The 14,733-nt window shown below is 40.9% G+C and overlaps 1 protein-coding gene across 1 annotated transcript in view; it reads right to left on the reverse strand.

Annotated features, from left to right (window-relative positions):
• Nucleotides 1-14,733, reverse strand: part of dpp10 (dipeptidyl peptidase like 10) — a 763,552-nt gene that overhangs the window by 73,287 nt on the left and 675,532 nt on the right. Inside the window, exons 12-13 of the mRNA XM_080199302.1 lie at nt 12,883-12,921; nt 2,071-2,178 (exon numbers count right to left, since the gene is read on the reverse strand). Coding sequence (XP_080055428.1) covers nt 2,071-2,178; nt 12,883-12,921 — 147 coding nt within the window. The remainder of the gene's footprint in view (nt 1-2,070; nt 2,179-12,882; nt 12,922-14,733) is intronic.

The following is a 14,733-nucleotide window of genomic DNA, read 5'->3' on the forward strand; positions in this document are numbered from 1 at the left end:
ATGTATAAATAAGAATCTCTCACGTATTTGATGATATAACTGCTCCAAGTCACCAGCAGGAAGCCACTCAGAGGAATCTGCACCTGCCCCCCTTTCTTGTGCTTGTATTTTAGTTAATAACTTAAATCTGTCACAGAGATTTTCTTGAGGTAAGAGGTGTCAGTGGCTTTCTACGTGGTCTGAGGTTTTTTTCCAATGCCCTATATTTACTTGTATGCTAGCTTACCTGGGGTGAGTGAGGGAGGGAGTGTGATACTTGGATTAGCGTCCATTCTGAAGTAGATATTCAGGACTTTCACCAGCACACTCGCTCACCTCTCCAATCTTTACAACAGCAGGCTTAAAAACATTGGGTTAAATGAGCTCTGATAGCAATTGTCACAGTTCTTGCTGAGGTGAATGTAGTTAACAACGTTAGGATCACACCCAATTAGCTCAATCACTTGTTCTTACATAATCAAACAAATTGAAGAGCACACCTCTTTTCTCTGTGTCAGCTAGTTATTTTACTTGTCTTCAACAAATGTCTTTTGACTTCTTAGTCTTAATGAATTTCACTTCTCTGCACCTTTCTCTTTATAAAATTCACTGATTGTCTTTGTGTCTTAAATTACAACGTTCACAGCAAGAAAATATTTAAAACACAGTGTGAGGTATTTTACAATTGCTGAGACAATTTTACAATTGCTGAGACAATGTGAAAAACTTATAATTTACAGCTCATAGGGAAAGAACATGATATGAGCTCATTAGCGTTTTAACTACTTACCATTTTGCTGTTAGGATCATAGAATTCCTACAGTTCAGAAGGAGGCCATTCAGCCCATTGAGTCTGCACCAACTCTCTGAGAGAGCATTTTACCGACTGCACTGCACTCCACCCCCCCCCCCAATATAATCCACCTAATTTACACATCTTTGGACAATAAGGGGCAATTTTGTGCGGCCAATCCACCTAACTTGCACATCTTTAGACTGTGGAAGGAAACTGGAGCACCTGGAGAAAACCCATGCAGACATGGAGAGAGCAATCAAACTGTGTGAAGACACAATGCTTTTAGAGCCCTGACATTAAAGGTAACTTCACCCCCAAATTCTTCCTGTGAACAAATGTTCAAATAGTCTGAAATGTTACAAATCTTACTGGGCGGAATTTTGAGAATGACGAGTGTTGAACTTCCACTGCCATTTAACACTGTCTTGAGCATTGATTGGTAGTAGGCTGGACTTCTGTCTGCCCTTGGAAGGATGCCTCAAGTGTGAGAGCTTTTGGCAGACTCTTCAACCCTGCCAGGTGCAGCGCTGCAGTGGTCCAAAGCAGAGAAGCGATACTGCAGTGCTGTGTCTGGGACTAAGTCCCAGGACTTTGGAGAAAGTAAGTCCTGTGGGTCCTGGGGTGGGAGGGCAGGGGATGCCTGGACGGGGAGGGAAGGTGGTTGGGAGGGAGCAATCATGATGCTGAGGTTGGGTGGGGGGGTGGTGAGGTGATGTGCCAGGAGGAGGAGAGGGGTCCCAGGGCTCCAATATCCTGGGGGAGAGGCAGCCCCAAATCTGAGGAGTCCTTAGAGCGAGACACCCCCACCCTTTCTGGCTTGAGATGGGGAAAAATTTAAATGCCACTTTCCCATTTTATTAATGTTGACTAAAAAAATCAGTATCACAGTAATATCTGAAATAAAATGCTCACTGCAGCTTATAAAATCCAATTACGCAAAGTGATAACAACATTTTGCAAAAGTTTGATGAATTGGAAAATGAGATCAATTCTAAATATACTTCTCTTCTAATCAAATGACTGGGCTTAACTGTTTTGGATTTTTCCTGTGCTGACCAGCAAGTGTAATTTTTCATCTTCCATCACTTACCCAATACCAATCAAAACCTTGGAGCAGTTAACAGTAACAAGTGTGAAAACCATTGGTATTTCAAGGCTGTAATATTTCTTGAAGTTAATTAATGAAGGTGAAATTGATTTGACAGAGAAACAGCAATACAATCTGGAGCCTCCTGATCTCCATTATGTTCCACAGAGCAGGTTGTAAGTATAAAGCACAATCACCAGTGTCTCACCTGAAGCGTGAACATAGCAATATGATGGAATTCTCCTCGGCCACCCTGCTTGACAGGCACAGTCATAAAAAACTTGCTGCCATCCTTTGAGAACACTGGTTCCTCATTCTAAAAAAAAGAAAAGTGCCACAATATTACTGAAACATTACGAACAAAATCCGATTTTTTTTCCTTTCTAAAACCAGGGCAGAATTTTACAGCCCTTCCCGCTGAAGGGATTTTCCAGTCCTGCTGACGTCAATGGACTTTTGGATGGCTTGCCACATTTTCCAGCCTGGCTCCTGCCACGATAGGGCCACAGAATTCCTTACCCCAACCACCTCACTAAGATACAATTCAATTCCCTGGAGCCATCACCTTGTGTGCTTTCTGTTCTCAGAGATTGGATTAATATGTTCTCGGTGTTAAATTTCTCAATAAAACACATGAAAGTTACTCGTTTCATTCCTTGGAATTATGCAGCACTGAATGAAGCCATTTTGTTGTTTATGCCTATGCCATCCCTTTGAAAACACTGTTTAATTAGTCTTAAAGCCCTGCAATATTTTTCCTTTTCCAATATATCAAAGGTTACTACTGTTTCTGCTTCATCACATTTTCAGACGGTACATTCTAGTTTGTAAGAACTCATTGCACAAAACAATTCTTCTCATCTTGCCCTGGTTTTCATTTTGGTGGCACAGTGGTTAGCACTACTGCCTCACAGCTCCAGGGACCTGGGTTCGATTCTGGCCTTGGGTGACTGTCTGTGTGGAGTCTGCACGTTCTCCTTGTGTCTGTGTGCATTTCCTCCGGGTGCTTTGGTTTCCCCCCTCCTTCCAAAGATGTGCAGGTTAGGTGGATTTGTCATGGACAATGTGTGGGATTATGGGGATAGGGCGGGGGACAGGGCCTGGGTAAGATACTCTGCCAGAGAGTTGCTGCAGACTTGATGGGCTGATCGGTCTCTTCTGCACTGTAGGGATTCTGTTCTATGATTATCTTAAATCTTTATCTTCTGAGCTATGAGGAGAGGCTGAATGAACTAGGCTTGTACTCGTTGGAGTTTAGAAGAATGAGGGGAGATCTCATTGAGATGTATAAGATGATGAATGGGATGGATAGGATAGAGGTGGAGAGACTCTTCCCGCTCAAAAAAGACAGTAGGACTAGGGGGCACAGCCTCAAGATAAAGGGGGGGCGTTTTAGAACGGAATTGAGGAGGAACTTCTTCACTCAAAGGGTGGTGAATCTCTGGAATTCTCTACCTGTTGAAGTGGTGGAGGCTGCCTCGCTAAATATTTTCAAGAAGCGGGTTGATGGGTTTTTGATAAGAGAAGGGATTAAGGGTTATGGGGAGAGGGCCGGAAAGTGGAACTGAGCCACGACAGATCAGCCATGATCTTATTGAATGGCGGGGCAGGCTCGAAGGGCCAGATGGCCTACTCCTGCTCCTATTTCTTATGTTCTTATGTTCTCCTGTCAGTGGAAACAGTTTCTTTCTATTTACTCTTCATCATTTTGAACAACTCTATTATTTAATCTTCACTGTTTTTAAGGAGATGGATCGTACTTTCCCCTTGGTCTTGTACATAACTGAAAGCCCTCATCTCTGGCATCGTTCTACTAAATCTCTTTCCAAGTTCTTCCTAATGTGCACAGCCAGAATTGGATACTTTACGCAGCTGGGGCCTAACCTGTGATTTATAGAGAAGGCTTGCCGTGACCTCCTTGCTGTGGCTCTGTTTATAAAGGAAACAATCCCATTTATTTTTAACAGCCTTATCGACCTGACCTGCGAGCTTCAAGATTTGTGCCTGTGAACTCCCAGGTTGCTCTGTTCTTGCAAATTGGACCATTTAATTTATCCTCATTTCTACCACCAAATTGTAACACTTTGCAGCTTAAATTTGTTATGGGGAAATGCAATGTGTCTGCCCATTTCACCAGCCCGTCTGTGGCCTTCTGAAGTCTGCCACTCTCCTCTTTATAAGATATTTGAATATCCTCTTTCTCTTCCAACAGACTTCAGTATTAGGCCGGGAGACTCTAGTGGAGGCCATTTTGTGGGCCCCACAGCCTATGCACATCTCTGGCAGTCAGGTTTCCAATGCCGTTTGCTTCATGCTGGAAGTTGGTGTAGAGCTGCACAATTTAATTAAATGATAATTTTGACATATTTGAATATCTTTGGAGTGCCCGGAGGCTTCAGTCTCCAGCCTCTCCCCACCCTGCAGCAGGATTTCACTCCAGCAGGGTTTATTACAGGAGCTAGCAGCCTGACCCTGCTGGAGAGAAAGGGGGAAATCAAGGCTCCTCAGAGGGTCAGGTGCTGGGGGGGATGCCCCCTGGACATTGCCACCTTGGCTGTGCCAGCCTGGGGCACCTTGGCACTGCCCATTAGGCATTGGGCAGTGCCAAGTGGGTGGGGCCTAATGGGGGGGCTGATGGAGACAGGGTCTCTGGTTCATGATTGGTAGGGGTGGGGGGAGTCCTGCTGCCACTCTGCACTTTGGGCTGAATGACAAGAGGGAGGGAGGCCAGTGATTGGGACAGGCAATAGGGATGGGTGGGCATGGAGGATCGGAGAGTTGGGGCTGCAGGTGGGGCGGGCTGGATCGGGTCGGGAGGGATCAAGAGATCAGGGCTGCGGAGAGGGAGGGTATCGATACTGGCCCAGGCATGTTTGGGGAGCCAACGATCGGACAGTGGGAGGGCTGGCAATGCAGGGATCGCCGGGCTGGCCAGCGATTGAAATGGCCAGCAATCTGGAGGCTGGCAGACAAGGGCTAATGTGCATGTGCCGATCTTGGTGCTGACAGATTGGTGCATGTGTAGTAACCCACTCAGCGATCTGCTGCTGGCCTCCCCAGCTTTTTGAACTGATTCACGTGCGTGCACTCAGCAAGGAATAAAGTGTGGGAGATTCATTTTGAAACTCCAGCTGAAAGAAGCAGCAGGATTTACTCCAGTTTTTATGCAAATTTGCCACTTAGAATTTTTGTGGGAGAATCGTCTCCATGTTTCAATAAACTTGTTAAAGTTTATTTTAAAAAAATTAAAGTTGTGAGCATTGATCATTTTCTCTACTCAAACAGGTGCAGACTGAACCGTAGAATTTGAAGTAGAAGAGAGTCAATGTGAGTTCAACTACCTGCAATTTGTTTGTATTTAAATTCAAAGGTTTTGTGTCTTATTAAAACAGGACCCCTCCATAAAGACGCTCAACACCATGCTAAAGAAAACACTTAACTTCAACATGCAACTCAACACAAAGGTGCAGTTTGAAAACAAATCTGAACTGATTTTACACAAGTTGCTCACTGGATTACAACTTTAAAATTTTTTAATTATTCCAGTCCTACGAGAGCTATGATCAATAATACAATTTTGGTTTGCTCAAACCTTTCTCAAGTATCTTTTGGGCATTATAAATGGGGTACAAATAATCAGAACGTATTCCCATCATCCAGGATCCCAAACACTACATTCAGGTGAAAAAAAGTTACTTGTGCTTCTTTTATTTAGGACGCTGTATTTGCTGCTCCCAATGTAATGTCCCCTAAACTGAAGAATCCAAACACCAACTGGGCAATCACTTCACTGAATACCTCTTTTCAGCTCACGAGTCTAACTTTGTGCTTCCAATTGCTTGCCTTTGTAATTCGTCGTCTCACTCCCACTTTGACCTGGATCCTTGGCATTTGACATTATTACTTGGTCATAGAGTCATTTACAGCACAGAAGGAGGCCACTCAACCCACCACTCAATGACAGCTCCCCATGGAGCATGTCAGTTAGTCCCACACTGCCCCCCCCACTCTGTCCCAGTAGCCCTGCCAATTTATTTCCTTCAAGTGCCCATCCTATTTCCTTTTGATTATTTCTGCATCCACCTCTTCTAATGAAATTCTTTGCAACCTTGAGGAACAACATCTTTCAATTAATATTATTTATAGAATCGAAACACTGTTCCTATGTTTTTGGACAACAGATACTGCCAAAAGTTCTGCTGTTGCCTCCAGACCCATCTCTTATTTTTTTCTTTGTCTCGTTATCACCCCATTTTCCCTTGCACTATCATTCATTTTACCTTTTCACAGTAACTTCATTGCAGTGTCAATATAAGCCTACTGGTGACAATAAATAAACTTTAATAACTTTAAACTCCTCCTTCCCAACACATCACAGATCTTCCCTTTTCTCCTTTTCCATTCCACCCCTCCAGCTGCTATTTTTGTCCCTGCTCTTGCTTAAAACCTGTGATACCTCTAACCTTTCCCAGTTCTGAAAAACAAACACCAACCTGAAATGTTAAGTTTGTTTTTCTCTCTCCTTAAATGCTGTTTACTTCCACCATTTTCTGTTTTGATTTCAAACATCCAGCATTCCAATAATTTGCTTTTGTTTTATGGTTCTTGAATCTTTTGAGTCTAGATTATATAAGTCGCTATATAAGCATTGCAAAGCCAAAATAAAGGAAGGACTTCTTATTAATCTATGATATTTTGTTATGTAAACAAATGCTTTCAATAAAAATCCTTTCAAGTTCTTTCCAGGGGAGGAATTGAACATGGATACGGTTATATCTAGAGGGCCACTTGGCTTGGGTCCTCTGAGGAAATTAGATCAATTAGTTAATTATAAAGTGCTAAATGGAACGTTCCTTTGTGTAATATTCCCTCCAGTTCAACTGTCTGGACAGTACACAATGTTTGATGCTGCTGTACCATGTTAGATATCAGCAGACTTTTATTTGTGTTTAAATAGTTTGGCTGCTTTGATTGAGAGTTTTGGCTGATGGATAATATTTTCTAAGATGGCAAGACTATTAAATGTGCTTGATTTTACTTCACACAGGAATCAAATATATATAGACAGTAAAGATTTGGCTGCTAATTTCCAATTCCCACGGGCACGGTACAAGAGCTCTGTAAACGTTTAACCATTTTGAAGAAATGGAGACAAATCAGGATCTTGTCACTTTATCCGTACCTGGGACTATAGTTGAAAGCAGATTTTGAATATTTCACAGATTGTTAGCTTTCTTCCAAAATGTGTAAAGTTGGAAGGTTGAAAGGGATAAACTACAAACTGGGGTTAACTACAAACTGTTGTAGAGCGGCACGGTGGCACAGTGGTTAGCACTTCTGCCTCACAGCGCCAGGGACCTCGGTTTGATTCCTGGCTTGAGTCACTGTCTGTGTCAAATTTGCATCTTCTCCTCGTGTCTCTGAGTTTCTTCTGGTTTCTCTAATTTCCTCCCACAGTCCAAAGATAGGCAGGCTAGGTGGGTTGATCATGCTAAATTCCCCTTCAGTGTACCTGAACAGGTGCCAGAGTGTGGTGACAAGGCAATTTTTACCGAAGCTTCATTGCAGTGATAATGCAAGCCTACTTGTGACACTAATAATTAAACTTACTTACTTATTTAGCCAGAAAGAAGGGAAGGACCTGGTTAATTTTAACTTTTATCACCGATGGAAAAGGGTTAACCATTGGAAATATTGCTTGAATTTGCTTTGCATTTAGTACAAGGAGAAGAAAACCAGTCGACTGACAGCTGATTGCCATTGCATATTTTTGCCCAGGAAATAAAAGTGCAAATTATTCCACATGGACTGCAGGGTGTTAGGGACCCAGCCTAGAATCTCACGTCAGACTGATGGAAAAAACGGTGCTACAGAAAACTGAATTGTATGCAAATGTCACTTTAAAAATAACTTTGTGGTTAGCTGTTCCCAGTATAGCAACAGTGCATGAAGATGACGGGCATTATTCGTTTTGCTTGGGAGTGGAGGAAGGATCAACGTTTAATGCGTGTGTTTGTGTGTCCGAGGGGATGGTGGCGTGTTACCTTTTTGGTTCTTAAACTGTCTTTGGAGTCACCTTCAATCTCTGTCCTCTTTGGAAAGATACAAACCCAAATACTGGCAATGAATGGGATTTGAAATAGTCATAGAATGAATTGAAAACTGGGCTACCACAGGTGGGAGTGGTGCTCATGCAGGGAGGATCAGATGCCATGGTAAACACTGTGGATGAAACGTCATGAAGGAATTCACAGAGCAAGGAGAAGAGCAGAGACAAGTAAAGTCACACTTTCAATATGGAAAGAAATACCACCCTGATGCATGTTAGTTTAAATCAGCTACTTGTAGGTGATGAGATTCAGCTGCTAGATTCATTTGCATATCGGTCTGTGACCATTTGATTTTGTTGAACTCCTGTCTGCCTGCTAGGCCAGCAAACAGGTCGTCGATCATTGGTAATGAATATTGATCTACACAGAGAACTAGATTGATAGTTGGCTTGAAATCCATGCAAAATACATACAGTGCGGTCCTATTTCATTACAGCCACTATTAGGGTTGCCCAATTATTGATAGTAACGGGTTCTAAAACTCCTGTGTTTACAAATCTCTTCAATTCTGATTCTGCCTTTGGATGTATAGCATAAGTACCATTCTGACTTGAGATACTTCAGTTGACTGTTTGGTTTAATCTTGACTGACATTTGAACTCTCTTCATTGATTCCAGTATATCTTTGAATACAGTATTGTATTTCTCTAAGACGCTTTGTAAATTTGTCTTAGAATCCATTAATCTGTTCAGATTCAGCTTTATCTTCTCTAGCTAGGAACAACCAAAAAAAGATGGGAAGTTTCTTTGGACAACATGGAGTGGCAACTCTGCTGTTTGCCCATTTTCCTCTGCTTTGATGGTGATGTATCCTCTGAGATGCATTATTTCTTCAGTGTACATCCATAGGATAATATCTATTGGCTTTAAGGGTCAATGCTTCAGATGTTGTTTGGAGGTGATCTCATGAAACCTCCATACTGATTATTTTCCCTTCTTTGGTAAATCTAGGTTTTATTTCGAAGCACTCTTCTGCAAAAGTTGCATTATTCTAGCAAGTCCTGGCTGTGTGACCAATCTTGCCACAATTTTTGCATTTGCTGTTCTTGCTCCAGCACTCAGCCTGTGAATGGACTGCTTTTGCACAGCAATGACAAACCTGTTGTTGGATAGACTTCTTCTGGGTGGCACTCATGTAATGGATCTTCATGCCTGCTCCTTGCTGAGGAGTCTCTTTTGCAGCAAGCTCCATTGAAACGGCCATCTCCAAGGCTGTTTTTAACCCTAAGTTCTATTCCATTAATAATCTTTGCCATATATCTTTATTTCTAAGACCACAAGTAAATCTGTCTCGGAAAGCATCATCCAAAGAGTCACCAAATACACCATGTTCGCAAGGCGCTTCAGGGTAGTGATGAACTGCATAATATTTTTCCCATCTCATTGATTACTTCTATGTAAACAAGAACACTCCACCATGATCAACATTCTTGGGGCATAATGATGTTCTAAAATTTTGGTTAGTTCTTCAAGGATTTTATACCAAGTTTCTTGGGTTGAACCAAGTAAACTAAGTGCTTAGGAAAACAGGGACTACGATCTACTCAGGTATTTTATTGGCTAGGATATGAGACTTCCAATTCTCAGATTCTACCTTGAATAGTCCAATATTCCCAAAATTTCCTACCATTTTTCACTAGTGCTGTAAACTGTGTAATAGCACCTTTAATGGAAAATGGTCCAGATTCTGCAGCAGTCTGAACCAACTACAGTGTCCCTTTTTCACCAAAGACTTCCTGCAGTGCAAAAATCTTTTGTCTCCCACTCTACCACTGTGCCTATTCTAAGCGTGGTATGGCTCTGCAGCCTGAACTCTGCAAGGTTTAAGTTTAAGTAGCTAGGGACCTTCTTTTCTGCCCACAATCTTACTGGTCCAATGTCAGGTGCCATTGCCTAACCTTCTGTTGATTTTTGTCCGATGTTGGGACTCCCTGTTGCCCTTCGATGGTAAGTGCTATTTTGATTTTTCTGGTCTTTTTTTCATTGAAGAACTGAAATCCGCTCCTCATTGCCAGTTTTCTTTTGATTCAGTTAGATTTGTAGAATAGAAAGTGATAGCACGTGGGTTTTGGGTGTAACAACGTAACAGGTTAATTAGGTAGCCGTTTAATCCCACCGGAGTTAGATCTAAACTGAATAAAGCCTGTGAAATAACCGAAGATGTCACAGACTGACCATGTGACCAAATCATTAAATACACAATAACTCAAATATATAACTGTTACGATCAGTTGAGGAGAGGTTGAATAGCTCCTCTCTTTTCCTGCTTCTCATTTGACTGCACCAGGTTCTTTTTTCAAAAGGATGTACATGCTAATTCAGTGAATGTAAACTGTTCACATATTGTGATTACAGAAGACACAACTGGACAGGTTTCAGTCTTAAAAACAAAAGAAAATAGTATTTATTTGTAGTTAACTTAGTCGAACAAAAATAATATAAATGCTTTGAACTATGCGCACACACTCACGCACACAAACTTGAAGTTCATTCAAACATAAGTAGATTACAGAGTGGCAGAAAGCTTAAGTCATTAAAAGCCCAGTAAAGGTAAAATGATAGATGGTTCTTGAAGGTTTGTGGCTAAACTCAGTGATCATTCTGGGTTGGTGTGAGATGGTTTTAGGTGTATATGGACAATTTATCTGTTCTTCTGAAGAAAGCAGCTGTGGGGTTGAGTTCTTTGTTAAAATCCCTGTCTGCGGCACATGTCAAATAAAACAGACAAGGTTTGAAACTTGGAAGCTATCTGGAGAGAGAGAGAGAGAGGGACCCTACAGGAATCTTACTACTTTAACATCTCATGTAATTAAACACACACAGCGTTAGCTTGCTTGTCATATGACCCTTGCTGTTCAACTGCCCAGTGATTCAAATACGGTTATGGCTAGTGTATTCCAGTTGTAACTTGATGAAGTTATAGCTGGGAATTCCTCTTTTAGGCCTTTGCCTGAAAAGATTAAGGCTAATGGTGGTTTGTCTCCACTCCACCGAACACCCAGGAGTCCCGTGAATGTGGACAGGAAATGTGGTTCATTCACATTCCCCGAAGGTAGTTGTTTGTGATGGGTTCTTACAGACTGGCTCTTTTTTAAAATTCATTTATGGAATGTGGGCTTCACTGACTAGGCCAGCATTCATTTCCCATCCTTAATTGTCCTGGAGAAGGTGGTGATGAGCTGCCTTTTTGAACTACTGAAGTCCAATAATGACTTTGGAATGCAGAAGATCCAGTGATACAAACATGAAGCCATCTTTGATTGTGATTTTAAATTGCGGGAATGTGGCTTTAGTCTTTCCAAAAAAAAGTTAGTGGTTTCCAGCCAGGAAATTTATAAAGTCCTTTTTTTCATATAAAGCATGGTTTACAACCAATATAAAAATTAATTGTGTAAATGTCTATGTGATTGAGGTATACATTGGCAGGGTTCACAAACTGAAAGCATTTTCTGGGAAGTCAGTGTTTGTTGGAAATTACACAGGCAGACAGAAGCATTATAGGGATAAAAGGTTTGAATATTCGATCCAAGGGAAATCAAGTTTTGCAAATATATTGTTCATGGATCATGTTAGTATTTCAGAGGAAATGTTTAGTACTGAGAAGATTATTGTTGTAAAGGTAAAATAATTAAAATGCTGAGCATTAGTGATTTCTAGATCACCTAAAGAAATGGTAGCACAGAATGTTACCCTTGTTTGTTCAATAGTGTCACAATAGATGAGATGAAGTTACAAAACAATCAATGGGTTCAGTTGGGGAAATTGTAAATGAGGGATAATTAACTTGGAGGTCAGCTTGAGGATAACCTGGATCAGGTTACATCATCATGTGAATGGATGGAGCTTAGGAAGGCCCTCTGTTTTCAATTTACCTGTATGTGTCCAAGGAGAGGTTTTTAGTTGCAGTTTGGACCTTGTGTGGTTTGCGCTTACTGAGAAATGTTAGCCAAAATTAATGGCAGTTAGACATACTTGCACTGCAGGGAGAATTAAAAAAAAATCATAATTGACCATGTGGAAGACAGGTGAGGCTTAATTTAAGATTGAATCTTGGAGTAACAGGAACTGGGGGATTGCCTGTGTGTTTTTCTTGCCCCATTTTGTATCTGTTGTAGATTAATTGATAAATGCATTGCTATTATTGGTCAGCAATTCCATTATCATGATATCATATGACTACAGGATGGACCTATAGTCATATGATATAAACTTGATGGACCTTGGTCTTTTGTTGTCTTGCAATTCCTGTCTTATAATTCCTGTGCTCTGAAAAGCAAAATATAACTATGCAAACTGCAAGTGACCCTGAACTTTCAATTGCCTGCCACTTTCATTCTACCCACACCACTCCCATTCTCTCTTCTTGGCCTCCTACACTTTTCCAATGAAGCTTGAGGAATAGCACCTCATCTTACAATCAGGCCTTCTGAACTCAACAATGAGTTCAACGTATTCAAATCATAATCTCTGCCCCCATGTTTTTGGATGGCAGCTATTTTTAATGATTCTGCCATTTTCCATTTATTCTTTCTCCAATATTTTGTTTCTTTATTTGTCTCATTAGCATCTCTAATATCACACATTTTGTCGTTTAATCTTTTCAGACTTTCACCCAAGTCCAAATTTTTCCTTTTTCTCTTCCCCACCTCCCGTTTTACACTGCCTCTGTACTTCCCTAAACAAAATTGCATCTCAAACTTTTTCAGTTCTAACAAAAAGATCATTGATCTCTGCACCTCTCTTCACAAATCTTTATGACCTGTTGATTATTTCCGAATCCTCTGTTTTAATTACAGCGATGTTACTGTCTTGTACCATATTGCTGGGCACATCACATATATGTATATTATTAATGTTAATTTAATGAATTCAGTCACATGATGAATTTATTTTTGTCAATTTTTTCTTACCTGTTTAGAAAGCCAAAGTTCAGACACTGTTTCATGTTTCTAAAATGATCAGAATAAAGAAATAAAATGAAAACGCATGCAAAACACAAACAATCATCAATTGAAAAGAATTTCTTTCCATATCAGTCACTGAGCCTTGTAAAATATTTAATATAAAATGTGCATATGTTTACACCTTTCTTTTAAGCAGTGAAGAAGGAATATTTGCCACTTACAACACAAGTAACCACACATAATTTTACAAGGCTATTTTATATTAACAGTTTGGATCAGGCTTGTTCGCTGCATCAAACACTTCAACATTGTCACACAGGCTTCTCAAGCAATTTAATGCCAGTCCAGGTCATGAATCCATTTTTAATATGATTGATGGTTCATGAGAATGTGGCAAATAAAAATGGAACAGCAAATAAAAGAACTGTTTTATGTAAAGATTTCTTGATCTGAGTCATATTGAATGGCGATTGCTGTGGCTGGCAGCATTGTGAAGGGATGAGGAGCTGAGCTTACTACTTGGCAGGTGAACATAAGTAGCATTGGCAGAGGTTTATTAGCAATCTCCACCCTCGAAGCTGCAGATTCTAGTTCAGGCAGAGAAAGGAAATGAGATAAAAATGCAATGAAGTAATAAAAGTGTTTGGCAGGAGGCAAGAATTCCATTTTGGCAGTGCTGGAGGATACAATTATGGTTCAGCATATTTGACCAATTAATACATTTTGCTAAACCTTATCTATTTGTTTTAGTTTCAAGTTGATTTTTGCTTAAGGCATTTTCCTCCCCATCTAATTTGGACCAATTCCTTTTCTGAATGAGTCATATATCAAGCCTGAGAAAACCAGATTTCCTACAGACAGCATGTAGCAATAATGCATTTATAATCTTCCACTTGTTTTAGTTTTTTTAGTGGATCTGTCACTATCACAATGTTCTTCTTAAGGGTAAGCACAATATTCCATTCTGTTCTGGATTCTTAAAGAAAGTCAAGTTAGTTGACTTCTTAACCAGAGAGAAAGCTGAACGTCCTCATATCAGTAGAATGAATAAATTAGGACCTCAGACTTAGTAGAGAAGATTTCCCCATACATTCCACCTGTTTCCCCCACCACTAAAACCCAATGATCTTAATGAAAATGCTGCCACTGAACAGGAAAAGCACATCCAAAGTGACAATTTTCAGTACCAGTCCTTTAACAAGGCCCAGGGTGGTCCAAGGAGAGGACCAATCCCTGGAGATCACTAGACAAATGCCAAAAACCTCTGTCCTTGCTTGTGTCTGGGATGTTTTGGTGCTGCTGAAAGTAAATGGAGTTTTATCTGGAACATTAAATTCTCTGTTCTCATTTGCAGTGGGGTAGGCAGGTACGAGATTGGAGAATCCCTCCCACGAAGTGGGTCCAATTTTAACTCTGGGTAAATTAATGGGTTTTGAATCAGTTTTAAAGTCCAGCCTAAAGATTTGATTGCATGCAGACAATAAGCTGGGCTGGGAAGGGTTAGATTTTGGCTATTTTGCTCATCCTAGTATCTATGGCCTGCCCACCTGGATCCTGCCAACCTATTGAGGGCATAACTATCTGGGAACCTCTGTGCTAGAGTACTAGGTGAGTAACCACCCAGGAATAGGAGGGTGGAATGCAATGATTGTGCTTGAACACTGTACTTATGCCAAATTTGGTGCAGATACAGAAGTAGCAAGATGGCACAGTGGTTAGCATTGCTGCCTCACAGCACCAGGGGCCTGGATTTGATTCTGGCCTTGGTGACTATGTGAAGTTTGCACATTCTCCCCATGTCTGTGTGGGTTTCTACTGGGTCCGCCAGTTTCCTCCCACAGTCCAAAGATGTATAGG

This window comes from Carcharhinus amblyrhynchos, chromosome 11 (assembly GCF_965287045.1).
Source record: "Carcharhinus amblyrhynchos chromosome 11, sCarAmb.v2.hapA, whole genome shotgun sequence".
Taxonomy (NCBI): domain Eukaryota; kingdom Metazoa; phylum Chordata; class Chondrichthyes; order Carcharhiniformes; family Carcharhinidae; genus Carcharhinus; species Carcharhinus amblyrhynchos.